At 49.9% G+C, this 13,845-nt stretch overlaps 1 protein-coding gene across 1 annotated transcript in view; it reads left to right on the top strand.

Moving 5' to 3' along the window:
* The first annotated feature begins 2,776 nt into the window (after nt 1–2,776).
* The window catches only part of TRPM8 (transient receptor potential cation channel subfamily M member 8), a 59,029-nt gene continuing 47,960 nt past the window's right edge, over nt 2,777–13,845 (top strand). The window contains exons 1-3 of the mRNA XM_012550092.3: nt 2,777–2,824; nt 10,055–10,168; nt 12,524–12,597. Of these exons, the coding sequence (XP_012405546.3) occupies nt 2,822–2,824; nt 10,055–10,168; nt 12,524–12,597 (191 nt within the window). The 5' untranslated portion in view covers nt 2,777–2,821. The remainder of the gene's footprint in view (nt 2,825–10,054; nt 10,169–12,523; nt 12,598–13,845) is intronic.

Consider the following 13,845-nt stretch of genomic DNA (forward strand, 5'->3'; position numbering starts at 1 on the left):
CGCTGGATTAGATGGTCTCTGAGGTCGCGTCCAGATCTAGACCCAGTGAGCAGAGGACAGGAAGAGTCCCTCTCCAGCTCTGGTACTTGGGGTGGAGACCGAGCCCTCGGGACCCTCCCAGCTGGACACGCTGTGGTTCTGAGCCTCAGAGACCACCCAGGGCCCGAGCCGCCTTCTGGATCCTCGCTGAGTCCCCTCCCCCGCAACAGGGTCGCAGCCCTTTGGGTGACCGCGTGCTGCTCGCCTGCCCCTGCAAGGAGCGATCTGGGATGAACGGGATTCTTCAGAGAAAAGAGGGATGAAAAGGGAGGTGCTCAGGTCACAGGAACAGGACCCAGCAGACTTATTCCCGACAGGCGTCTGCCTCCGCTCGAGCTCCTTCTCCATTGAACCAAGATGGTTCCACTTCGTGCCATCTTAGAGTCAGGAAGATCCAAGTTCAAATCCAGCCTCAGAGACTTTCCACCTTCCAAGGCCCCAGGTAATTAATCCACTTCATCTCTATGTGCCTTACGCCATGAGGCGGGGGACAGGGGACCTGGGAAGGGGGCTGCTAGTCAGGAAGCCTCGTCTTTGGAGATGCAAATGCAGCCTGAGACCCTTGGATCTGGAAGCCTCATCATTGCACAGCATGTACCTCAGTTTCCTCCTCTGTCACCTGAGCCGGAGCAGGTCACTCATTGCAGCATTTTCGCCAGGAAACCCCCCACCGGCATCACAAAGAACTGGAAGAAGCTGAAACGGCCAGAACAGCCCCCGCAGAAGGTGGGCAAAAGCAGCCCCTCCCGGCAGGATCCTCATGAGGAGCAAGCGAGATGCATTTTGTCCAGTGCTTTGCGCGCCTTCAGAGCGCACCCATCATCCTCCCCATCCTCACTTAGCCGCCAGAGCCGGGGTTTGTGAAGGCTGTAGCTCAGGGCACACCCCCTGCGTGGGTGGGGATCCCCCTGCGTGGGTGGGGATCCCCCTGCATGGGTGGGGATCCCCCTGCGTGGGTGGGGATCCCTCTGCCCTGGCGCTCCCAGATGCCGAGATCCCTCCACTCTCCTGCTCTCCGCTTCCCTCCCTGCTCACACCCGGACGGCAGGTTCCTGTGCCTGACTCGGGGTCGGTGCCCCCTGTGCCTGGCCCTGATTCTCTGGGCTGGGCGCCCTCCTGGATCACTCACATTCTGCTCTCTCCCCCAGCCCTGCTCCCCTTCCGACATCCTGAGTCATGTTCTCTTCTCTAGAATATGCTCCGGGAGCAGGTTTCTCGGGGGCTTCTGGGAGCAGCTTTCTCGGGGGCTTCTGGGAGCAGCTTTCGTTTCAGATCCGAGTAATAATCACCCCAAATGCAGCCAGGGATTAAAGTCCAGCCCCTTATTGTCTCTTCCCAAAGAATCTGTTGCTTTCTCAGAGGCCCATCTCTCCCCTCGGCTCCCGGAGCTCTCCCTGCTAGTCTTTTAGCTCTCCCAGCTTCTGCCTGGGGCTCCAAAGCCTCCAGCCCGCACAAAGGTGATGTGTATGGCACTGACTCGGCCTCCAAGAGAGGGCTTGTGGGTTCTCTCTGGGCTTGTGCATCTTCTCCCCTGAATCCTGACTTGTGAATCTCCTCTGTGGGCTCCTCCTCTTATCCACTCTCTTAAAAGTGTGAACTCTTAAAGGTGTGGAAGGTGTGAGCTAGAGAACTGTTAAGTACCGTGCTAGATTAGACAACTGACTAAGAATCCTAACAATCCTGCTTTCTGCAGGGGGCCCCAGGGCTCAGCCGCCGCCACCATCTCGCCCATCCCCAAGCTCAGAATCGCCCTTTACTCTTCTGTTCCTCATCCCCGTCTTCCAGCAGTTACCAGACCTGGCTGATGTCACCTCCCCTGTGCCTCTCACATCCCCTCCGTGCTCCTTCCCCGGTCCAGGTCATTGCCTCCTACTTGGCTTCCCTGTGTCGAGGCTCTCCCCTCTCCAGTTCCACATACCCACCGAAGTGAGATTCCTAAAACAGAGATCTGACCCGGTCACTCCTATTCTCCATGATCTTCTGGTTCCATGGCATATAGATAAAATCCTCAGCTTGATCCCCAGAGCGTTCCCCCCCACCTTTTTAGTTTGATTTTTGTGCTAGAAGGTAAGCTCCTTGAAAGTAGCTATTTTCATTTTTGATTTTCTGTTCCATGGACCTCATATACAGTAGGCACTTAATAAGTGTTTGGTTTATTGATTGATGTGCCCCTTGTTCCAATTAAACTGGCCCCAGATGTCATTCGGTCTTTTACCTCTGATTCTCATGTGTTTTATCATGTTGATGTTGCTATTAAACAAAAAAGGGGAAATGGCTGTGGCGGTGGATGTCTCTCCAAGGATCTTCCCCGAATAGCCCGGGAAGGTTCTGTCAAATAAGCATCCCTACCTTTCCATTTAATCACCACTGTTTCCCCCATTCATCAAACTCCGTGGGATCGCTTTCTTTAACAAGCATTCCAGTGGCATTTGTGGTTTTCTGAGTGTGTTGTCGACCATCTGTGAAGCTGGACTGGGATGTGGTCTCTTGGAGCCACAAGAGTGGCTCTCTTGCCTTGGCACCGGCCTCTGAGACCCTCGACAGGCTCCACTCAACCCCTTATTAGGCCCTTTCCATTCACTATGCAAATGCCGAGTGGCTCCTGCTTCCCCCTAACCTCCTTCCAGTGTCCTGACCTTTGTGGTCCTCCCTTTGCGAGCATCTCACAGAGAAGGAGGCGGAGCTCTGGGCTCTGAACTATATCAGCACCTTCCCCTTGAGAAGTCTTGAGCTCAGCTGGAACCCTGAGGCCAGGAGGAGGCTCTGCAGCATCTCAGCAGCCATGGTGAGTCTGGGGCTCCTCTCCTCACGGAGGAATTCCTCACAGGGCTGGCAAGGGCCGTAAGCAGGGCTCCCGCTGCCCCCTGCATCCGGGCAGCCTCTGCTCTGGGGGAAATTCACTGCCTTGGAGAAGGGGCACATCAGGTGGGGGCCGGAAGAAGTGCTTCACGAGTTAACTCGGTGCTGGGTTTGACTCATCTAGAGCAGTGGTTCTCAAACTTTTGTTCTCAGTATCTTTATATTATTAAAGATGACTGAGGATCTGTCCAAAGAGTTTTGTTTACTGGGTTATGTTTGTAGATATTTGCTATATTAGAAATAAAAGCTAAGTTTGAGTTTGTAGACCCTCTGTAAGGTTGGATTCTTTGGGTCACACTCAGAAAACCACTGAGATAGACGACTCTAGAAAGGCTTTCTCATCTCGATTTTTACATTGAGAGAATTTTGAAATGTAAACTCAGGCTTTCAACCCAATTATACCTCCCACCCTGCTGAAAAATTCCTGGCGATCACAATTTTATGACTGCAAGGGAGATGGTTTAGCTCAGCTGTTTTGGAGGGACAGGGACTGAGGAGCTCTCCAGGGTGCTGCGCTATAGAGAGCCGAGAAGGACCAAGTCCTCCTTAGTTTGATTTTGTGCTTTGGTCTCGGTTAACAGGCTCTCGGGGATCCAAGGCAGGCGCAAAGCTTGGTCAGCTTTTTCATCAAATGGCGTAAAATTGACCAAGAAGCGGCAACTTTAAAATATTAACTGGTAGAAGGAGATGGGAAATTGAGCTTGTAATTAAGTTGTGCAGCCTAGTCAAGTCTCTCGCTTGCTCAAGCAGGCTCATCTTCTGTATTATTTAAAAGCCAGGCAGAAACACTATGGCACTTTAGAGATTTGGATAAATAATTAAAGGGCTTGTTCTCATTTAATTTTTTACATTCAACCATGTCCGTGGTCACTTTTCTAGATGTTAACATTCCTAAGTAAAACAGGAAGTAAATCTCTCCACCACCCCCAGTCCTCCTGTCCCGTATTAAGCCTCTTGTCTAGCTCCTTAAAAACTGCATTTCTGTCTGTGAGATTCATAAGCTCTGTATTTAGAAAGGAATCGTCCACGCTGAGGGATAAAATTCCAGCTTTCAAAGCATGGGAGTCAGGGAAGGGGAGAGAGGAATAGATGGTTTGGGTTCAGGGGGTCGAAGTTAGAATCTTGACAAGCCATGGGTCTCTGAACAAGTCCTTTAACCTGCCTGAGGCAAATTTGCTCATCTGGAAAGTAAAAAGGCTGGATTCAGGGTTCTGTCGGGCTCCTTCCAGCTTCAAGATCCTATGTTTTTGAAATTAAAATCTTTTTTCCAAGTTTTAATTTTCATTGGTATATTTTCATATCACCTTCATTTCTGTAAGTATCCCTCCTCACTCCTTTACACAGAGAGACATTTCTTTTAACCAAAAAGTAAAACAAAAATAAAGACAAAAGTGGTCTGGAAATTGGCCAAAACATTGGCCAAGCCTGGCAGGAGGAACCCCAAATAATCATCATCGCCAGCATTTATCACCCGTTTTAAAATCTACAGAGTGTTTTGCACACTTTAGCTCATTTGACCCTCACAGTAGCCCCGGGGAGGTGGGTGCTATTATTCTCCCCACTTTGCAGATGAGGAGATGGAGGCCAGAAGCAGATAAGTGGCTTGTAGCTATTAAGGGTCTGAAATCAAGTTCTAATTCTGCCCAAAGCTCTGTGCACTGTGGCGCCCCCTAGTGCCCAACCCACAGTCTTCCCTCTCCTCTCCTTTGCCCTCCCCTGCAAAGATGAAAGGAAGGAGGGGGGGGACTATTTAATTCAATATAATTAGCCGTTTCTTTGGTTTTATTTAGATTGTTGCAGCCATTGTTGTATATGGTTTTTCTGGTTCTACTTACTTTGCTTTGCATGCTTTTGTGTAAGTCTTCTCATGTGTCTCTGAACTCTTCAGATTAAAGACACTTTTCTCCCCCCCAAAAAAATTGAAACAGAATTATTACCTTGAATTGTTTTCCTAAATATGTCCTATCCTGACTCTTAATACCTGCCCTGGTGCCTGGGGCAAGGGTCAGCTTCAAAGGATCGGCCAGATTGAGGGCTCTGGGGAATCACCATTTGGGAGAGAGATTAGACTTGTTTCCTGTGCCCCAGGGAGCAGTGAGTAGAATTTGCTTAGGCTGGATGGGGGAAAACTCAGAACCCTCGGCGGCATCCAAAAATGGAATAAGCAGCGCTGAAAGGTGAGGGGTGAGCAAAGACTATTCCCTTCGTGTGTTGAAGAGACTGTCTGCTCCTGCATGTGTTGGATGAGGTGGACAGTCTTCGAGACCCCTCCCAACACTGAGACCCCAGGGAACCTTCCACCTTTGAGGGTTACCTTCTTCCCTAAATGCGCCCAGAGGTTCCAGCCAGCCCCCATCTCATGTCTGACCCACCTCTCCAAGCTTTGACTTTACCATCTTGGTCAAAGGTTTCAAAGGATCTTTGTGCCCTTGTTCCCTGACTCTGACTCATCCAAATATGAGACATTCTAGAGAGGAGAGGAACTCCTGTCACTCCCCAGACGATGGATGAGCAAGCAGAGCCTGAATCACTTGCTGTTGGCAAGTTGGGTAGTTTCCCCAGAGGTTGTAGCTACTCTTTGGGGACCCTAGACACCCCATCAGGATAATGGCAGGGCTCCTTCCAAATACGGATTGGCTATTATCCCCTCTCCAGCCAGCCCTGTGAGTGCCAACCTTACAACTCTAATAAGAATGAGAACTAGAGCTTGTTCTAAAGTCTCGTGGAACTGCCTTGCTGGAAGAGAAATAATCCATCTCTCCTGCAGGTGACTCATTTATTCCATGTCCCCCAAAAGAAGCTTTAAATAGCAAAGATCCCAACTCAGGGGTCCAGCAGGACATGGGCAGACATTCCCATGTCCTGCTATACGTTCCCATCTCCAATGCCTATGTTTGGTGGATGTAGCACTTCGATACTTTTCCCCACTGAAGTGGGAAAAGCAAACCACGTCCAATTCATAGGATTGTAGCTTGAAAGCTAGAAAGAACTTTCAGAGTCATCTGGTCCAGTTCCCTCTTTTCACAGACAAGGAAACTGAGGTTCAGAGGAGTTAAATGACCAATCATGGTCCCTCAACTACTAAGCTTCAGAAATGAGATTTGAACTCAAGTCTTCCCGACTTGTCCAGCACACTAACCACTGTGCCACATTGCTTCTCAATTCAATATAAATCAACAAGCACTTATTTAGTGCTTTCTGCATACCTGAATAGTAGTAGACATCAGGGCTACAGAGATAAAGAATGAAACAGTAACCCCTGACCTCACAGAGGTTTTACTGAGAGAATGCAGAGTATGGGGATAAATAAAGAAAAAGTATCCAATTATCCCTTCCACATCATGACTTTCCCCGTTGCACTTTCAATATACTGTGGATCAGCATAAGAAATTAAATGGGAATTTAGGGGAAGTTTTGCAGAAGCCACAGATATCATGCAAAGAGCAGCAGATGGTACAGAAGAAGTTGAGGAATGCAGAAATACATCCCATAAAAGAAAAAGTCAGGCTGCTTCTCTGGTACCAAGGGAAGGCCACAAAACTTTCCACAGATTTTCCAGAGCACCAGAGCAGAACCCCTGCCCCCCCTCCCCAGTGTGGGAGGGATATATTAAGTAAATACACCAAGATTTGAGGTTTGGGACTAAACTGAGCCTTCCTTCAAGGGGTTCCAAGAGGCAGGGGAGAAGAAAGAGCACATTCTAGGCTGGGCACACAATCTGTTCAGAAGTGTTTTCTCATGGAAAACACCAAGTGGGCCAGTTTGTCTGAAATACAAAATATGTCAGGAGTAATCGTGTAACTGGAAGGATAGAATGGCGTTAGGTGGTGGAGGGCCTTAAATGCTGAGCAGAACCCTGTATTTTATCCTGAGGGTAATAGTTTCTTGAGCTTTGATGAATGCTGGATCATAGAACTAGAGTTGGGAAGGACCCAAGAGGCCATCTAAGCTGGTCTCCTTATACTGATGAGGAAACAGGCCCAGGGATGTAAAAGAGCCTTTCCATGACCACCCATGATGATGCTAGATGAAAACTTTGGGGGTGGCCCCAGATTTTCCAAGTCTTCCTACAGCTCTAAGACCCCCAACAGTTCTCTCCCCCCCCCAAAAAAAAAGCAAACAAGCCAATCAGACTAAGGAACAAGCAACAATCCATGGCTTCTTATCCCATCCATTAGAGTTGAAACGATTCTCTTTCCTGGGAAGTTGTCAGCAATCACATTACCCTGGAGAGAACCTCCAACGAGCATCTTCTCCGTGACCGGGTGTTGGGCATCCCACAGAGAACTCAGCGGCTTGGTCTCCTGACAATTCTCCAGAGGGAACTGATTTCCTGGAACAGAGTTAAAAATACTGATACAGGACAGAAATTTGGTGGCTGTCCTTTCATATCTCTTTGCTAAGTAGCTTTCTGTTTCTCCCTCTAAAAAGAGTTTGTTTGGGATTGAAATTCACCACGGATTGCATCTTATGGTTAGAAAGCTGTGGGCCTGTTCCCTGTCTCAGACAGAGCTCAGGGAGGCTGATCCAGTGTCCCAGGGAGGGAGGGGGGAGGCTGAGTCAAGGCCGTGGGTGCTGAGCGTTCGGGAGAAAATGGTTCTCGCTGTTGCTGCTGGCTGTGGTGGATCAGAACCGGGCTCCAGGGATCAAAGTTTTCTACTTTACTGATGGCCTTAAAGGCCATCAGTTTTACTGAGACAATAATCTGCAATGATGATGGCAATTAAGAAAAATCATTCTGGTGTAATGGAAAGAACAGGGGGTGCCAGAAACAAAGAATCTGGGTTCCAATCTGACACCGCTCAATCCCTGTGTGACCTTGAGACACTTTCTCTCTCCAGCTCTCCATTTCTTCAGTTATAAAATGAGAGGACTAAATTAGAGAGCTCTAGAAATAGGATTCTAAGGGTACCTACCAGGTGGCAGGGTGGATAACTCCAGGTCTGGAGTCATGAAGTCTAGCTTCAGATATTTACCAAGTGACTCTGGACACTTCACCTCTGCCTCAGTTTCTTCAATGGTAAAATAAGAATAATAGCATCATGTTTTCCCAGGATTGTTGTGGGGAGCAGATGAGATAATCCTTGTGAAATAGTTAGCAGAGTCTGGCACTTAGGAGGCGTCATATAAGTGTTTGCAGTAATTATTGCTCTTGTCCTGGCACCCGAGTCCCTTTGCCCCTCGAAGGCAGCCTTCTCCTGTGTGAAATGAGGAAGTTAGATTCCATGGCCTCTGAGGTCTCTCCCCCTTTAGATCCGGAACCCTTGGTGCTAAGGACAACTTCTCCACTTGCTTTCTCCCAAATCCCCAAATAATGGGAGTTTCCTCCTCCTTTTGTGTGTTTGTGAGGATCTGTAGATCTGGCCCATTTTCATGGGGGACGTATGGTCTTAAATGTGCTCTTAAAGTCCCAAAGTCATCTTGGATGAAATTCCGAGCCTGGCATTTTTGAGTTAAGGGGTAAACAAGATGGGCCTTGGACTTGAGGACCACAGAGATTCAAGGGCCCTCCGAGGCCTCCATTCCACCCCCTTATTTCACAAGTTCAGAGCTTCTGTTTCCTAGAACAGCTTTTTGCCTTTCTCTCCGCCCATTTCCCAGTGCCTCAAAACTTCAGGCAATGGCCAAGATTCATCCTCCCTTTTGCCAAACCTATCCCCGTGGGGCTAAGACTGCCAACTCTCTGCCCGCAGGGAGTCTCTTTCAAAAGCCCTGGGACTTTGGGGGATGGGCCATGCAGGACTGTCTGTCTGAAACTGGAAGAGACTTTGAAGGTCATCTAATCCAACTGCCTCGTTTTACAGACAGGGAAACTGAGGCACAGGGAGGTCTAATCCCTTCTGAGGGATAACCTTGTGAAATCAGCCATTCTCTCAACAAACAAGGCCAGTCAGGTTCATAAGTGAAATGAAAAAACATTTATATTATGTGCCAGACCCCAGAGAAAATGCCCAGAACCAAAAGATGCCTCTTATTCCTGGAACGCAAGGAAGCCACTGCCAATGTGTTGAAGAGTAGGCGAGAGGAGATGAATGTAAGAAGACTAGAAAGGGAGGGAGGGAGGGCCAAGAAATTTATATTTGTTCCTGGAGGTGAGAGGGAGCCACTGAGGTTTATTGAGTGGGGGTGTGTGACATAATTGGATCTGCACCTCAGGGTGATCACTTTGGTAGCGGAATTGGGGGCGGACTGGAGTGGAGACTTCATGCAGGCAGACCTCCCTTCCCCAGGAGCTATGGGCAGTCGGGCCTGAGATGAGGAGGATCTGCACAGATGCGGACACTGCCAGAGAAGAGCAGGGGATGTGCTGGGAGGCGGCGCAAAGGGAGAAATGACAGGATATGGGGGAAGAGGGTTATGGAAAGGTGTCAACCATGACACCTGCTGTATACGGAGCCCTTAATCACAAAGCGCCCAGCAAAGCTTAATAAGACAGCCCCTCCTTCAAGCGACTTTCCGCACAGTGGCAGGAGACCGACTCATGATGTCCTTTCACCAGCTGCTTCCTAGCTGGGGGTATGGGGGCAGGGAGCGGGCACAGTACAGCTTCGGGCCCTCCGGGGTCAGGGAGAATGGGGCAAGAGCCAAGCAGGGAGCGTCTAGGTCCCGGATCTTTGAACACTCCGGGAGAGGCCGGCGGAGTCCGAGTCGGCTCCGTGCAGAAGGCCCCGAGCCCGCGGCTTCTAACCCCGGTCCGGTCCGCCAAGCCCGGCCACCTTTGCTGAATCAAGCCCCCTCTTCTGCAAACGCGGGAGCCCACGTGGCGTCGTGGCGAGACCCCTGAGCCCGTGGGCAAGAAGGCCCGCGTTCAGCTTCTGCCCGGGGGTGTCCACGGGCTTAGCTCCCCGTGCTCCAGGTACTCTCTGAGGCTCCGGGCTGTTCTCAGAGACTCCGGGCTGTCTCTCTCTGAGGCTCCAGGCTATTCTCAGAGACTCCGGGCTATTCTCAGAGACTCCGGGCTATTCTCAGAGACTCCGGGCTATTCTCAGAGACTCCGGGCTATCTCTCTCTGAGGCTCCGGGCTGTCTCTGAGGCTCCGGGTACATTCTGAGGCTCCAAGTCCCCAACAAGTTGCAGCCCCAAACCGAGAGCAAGCCGAGAGTACTGCAGAGGCCTCCGCCCGCCTTTAAGCCGCTTCCCACCTCTTTCCCGCCAGATGCACTGGCCCACCGGGAATTCCATGAGGAACCGAAGAAATGGCACCATGGAGAGCGTGCGCACGCTCTACTCCAGCATATCCCGGAGCACCGACCTGTCGTACAGCGAGAGCGTGAGTAGCCGCCCGGCGAGGCCGGCCCCGCGGCCCCCGGCCCCCGTCCCCAAGCCCCTGCCTCACTCCCGAGCGCCCCCTCCGAGCCTGGCTTTCCAGCCCAGGGCGAAGCCGGCGACGAGCGCTGCCCCGCAGACCGGAGATACCAGGGGGAGGGGGGCGGGGCTCCGCAGGAATCAGGACCACCCGGGGCCAGGTCCTGTCTCCGCACGTTGGCGGGTGACCCTGGGCCGGCATTTAGCGGCCCCTCGGGTTGGAGAAGGGCTGCTGGGAGCCACCTAGACCTGGGACCCCCTCCACCACCATAGTAAAGCGCTCCTGCGGATTTGCTTGTGAGGGTCTCCCTGAGGGGAGCATTCTCTCCGAGAATGCTGATCACTCCCGCCCAGTCCATGCTGTGGGGCCTTTCTCCGGGACTTGCCCCGAGGTCCCCATCTTCCTTCTCCTTACTTGCCGGGGCCTCTTCGGGTCATTTAAACTCATCAGACATCAGCAGCCCATGGGCTGCCCTCCCCCTCCCTGACCAGCCCGGCTCCTTTTCCCATCGTTCACCTCTTTGCTAACACCCCTGACCCTATCTCTTCTGCAAAATTGTTGGGAAATAGGAAGAGGGCTTTATAATGGACGGAACACGTTCCTTTCCAGCCTCCTGGGAGGCTGCGGGGGCAAGTATTAGTCCTGACTTCAAGATTTAAAGCCAGAGCCCAAAGGGCTGAGGCTTCTGGATCCCAAGCCAGGCGCTCCCCTTTCCGTTTGCTGCTGGGTGACAGGGGCTCGCTGAGCACCTTCTTCGGGCCTGTCTCCTTACTGTGCCTCCCAAAGCTGCCCAGAGAACCGCGCTTCAGGCCCTTTAAAGCCCCCGGCTCAGGGAGCCAGTTTTTAGATTTGGAAAGTGACCTTAGAGACCCGACATCCAACACTCGTGTTTTAGAAATGAGGGAAATGGGGCCTAGAAAAGGTAAGCTGTGGGCTCCCCACACAGCCAGGGAGGAGCAGGACCGGGATCGGAACCCAGACCCTCTGACCCCCGTCCAGAACCTCCCAGGAATCGAGTGGCTCCCTCACTTGTCCTAGGAGGACTTGTCAGCTCACTCAGGAGAACGTGTGGCTTCTGGCCTTTTCTGTTCCTTCTCTGTTCTGTTCCTTCTGTTCTATTTCCATTCCATTGCATTCATATCCATGTTCTGCTCGTGCTTATGTGGCACCATGGCCAGAAAAACCCAGCAGGTTCTTTGAAGGTGTAGAAAGGCTGGGTCTTTTCTCCTCCTCCTTCCCCCCACCCCTAGTTATTGACACTTATCCAATATAGAGAAGTATCCCGGATGGAAAGAGCCATGGCGAGCAGGGTTCGCCCCAGGGCACGCGCCCTTGCATAAACTTGCAGAAGGCGTCCAAGGTAGGGAAGAGAACTAGGGCAGCATGAGGATGCTGCCGAGGAGGCACAAGGAGGGCGAAGAAACGCCTCCTCGAGATTATATCGTTAACTTTGACCTGGCCTATCCCAGTGCTACACCCAGCTAAAGAGAAGCAACTTTTATCAGCGTTTGTTAAATTCTGGCCCCTTGGGACAAAGTCCAGGTGGCCTCACCCTGATCGCAGCTGGTTTTGTGGGGATCTCTTTCTTTTGGTCAAGTTGGGGGGAAATTTGTCAGTGGAATTAAAAAAAGAAAGAAAGAAAGAAAGAAAGACAAGGCAGCCCAGGTTTGCAAATATTCCGTGCCCAGGAGTGCACAACACTGTCAAAAGGGTAACCAGGTGCCTGTTTTTTAGACTTCCAGCTTTTTCTTCGAAGTTTCTTACTTGCATATTAAAGAAATTTGCCCAAGATCCTGCTTAGGAAATAGCCCGATACAGTTTTGTTTTGTTTTTTAATCTAGATTTGCTGATTCAAGACCTTAGTTTGTAAACTGAGGTTGTTGGACAAGATGAATCTAAGGTCTCTCCCAGCTCTAGATAAGAATAATCACCAACCTGGTGATTTTAATAACTAGAGGTTTCAGTGCTTTGCCTTAGGCACTGAGGGGCTAAGTGATTTTCCCAAGCTCACCAACAGCCACAAATGTCAGAGACAGGACTAATAATCCAAGAGCCTTGCTTCCAAGGCTGGCACTCTCTTTATTACACCCAACTACCCAATTCTCTTGGAAGAACTGCAGCTTGGACAATTATTATTGGGATTTGTATATTACCTTTTCTGTCCTAAAAGACTCTAAATACTTAACATCCATTACTGTAATTCTTTCACTGATCTTAGGGGCTGAGGATTTTTCATCTGAAAGAGAAAAATAGAAATGGTTTTTGTTTTTAGCTTTCAAGGTCATTTTCTAACGTTTTGTTCTGTCTTTTCGTCCTAAGGATTTGCTGAATTTTATTCAGGAAAATTTTAAGAAAAGGGAGTGTGTCTTCTTCACAAAAGATCCCAGGGCCACGTAAGCCACTTTTGCTTCTCTTGTGGGTATGGTTCTGGATTACCAAAAAAAAAAAAAAATCTGTTAAATTCTATTCAACAAGCATGTTAAGCAACTGGCACATGAATCGTACTAGCTTCGTGCTAGGCCTTACTTGAAACCTGACTATTCTATGGAGTAATTCACAGAGAAGGTGCAGGAAGAAAAAGTCCCATGAAGGATCCATACATTCAGCCACTCTTTATTAATCACCTACTATGTATCCAAGAATAGAATTCCTGAAAGCTCCAGTGCAGTCCCCGGAGCATTTAAGTCTCATAAATGCTATGTAAAAGGCACCATCCAATCCCCCCATTTTACAAGTGAGGAGCCTGCGATTCCAGTGGCTGGTTCACAGATACAGAAATCTAGATAAGTCGCGGAGCCAGTGTCTTTTCCAACTCCAAAGATGGGCTCAACCCATCATACCAGGCCCAAAAAGGACTCAAGAATCACTTCTCAGGGCTCCAGAACCATCGGGGCTTTGTGAGATAGCTCCGTCCAGACGGACTGTTCCATCACATCATCTCCTCTTTGAAGATCATCGGATCCTTCTTACCCCAGAACAAATTTAGATCGACGTTTAGGAGTCATTGAGATACACAGAGGAGGCACTGCAGTCTGTCTGCATTGTGCTAAAGGCATCCCTACCGATGCCAAGCTGAGAAGTGTGTATTCTATCCTAAAGGCAACAGGGAGCCCATGGAGGTTCTGTTGTGAGAGAGTAGCACAGTCAAAAAAGGGCTTTAGGAGGATTATTTTGGCAACTGCGAGGAGGGTGAAGATTGATAAGGTGACACTGGAATCAGGGAGAACAATAAGGAGGCTATTGTGATGTAAAGAGGCAATAAGAGACCCAGAATTAGAATCCCAGATATGTGAGTGGAGAAAAGGGAAAGGATTTGAGAGCAACAGTCAAAATAGGATCTAGAACATTTGGCCACTGATTAGGCCGGGAAAGGGATAATGCAAAAGAAAGGTTTGAATACAAATAAGGGTTATGGAAAGGGAAGACTGAGCTGTCTGTGAGTGGGGGAACCTCGAAGGAGGATGGTACCTCAAAAGAAAACAAAGTGGCGGAGGAACAAGTTGGAATGAATGATGAAGTGTAATAGGGATCGTGCATTCAGGGTTGCACTTGTCTTGCACTTGGGGTCAAAGATCTCCTACCCTTATTTCCTAAGTGCAGGGTGGGAGGGGATTGCTAAATAGCCACTTATCTGAGAAAAT

Source organism: Sarcophilus harrisii, chromosome 4 (genome assembly GCF_902635505.1).
Source record: "Sarcophilus harrisii chromosome 4, mSarHar1.11, whole genome shotgun sequence".
Lineage (NCBI taxonomy): Eukaryota > Metazoa > Chordata > Mammalia > Dasyuromorphia > Dasyuridae > Sarcophilus > Sarcophilus harrisii.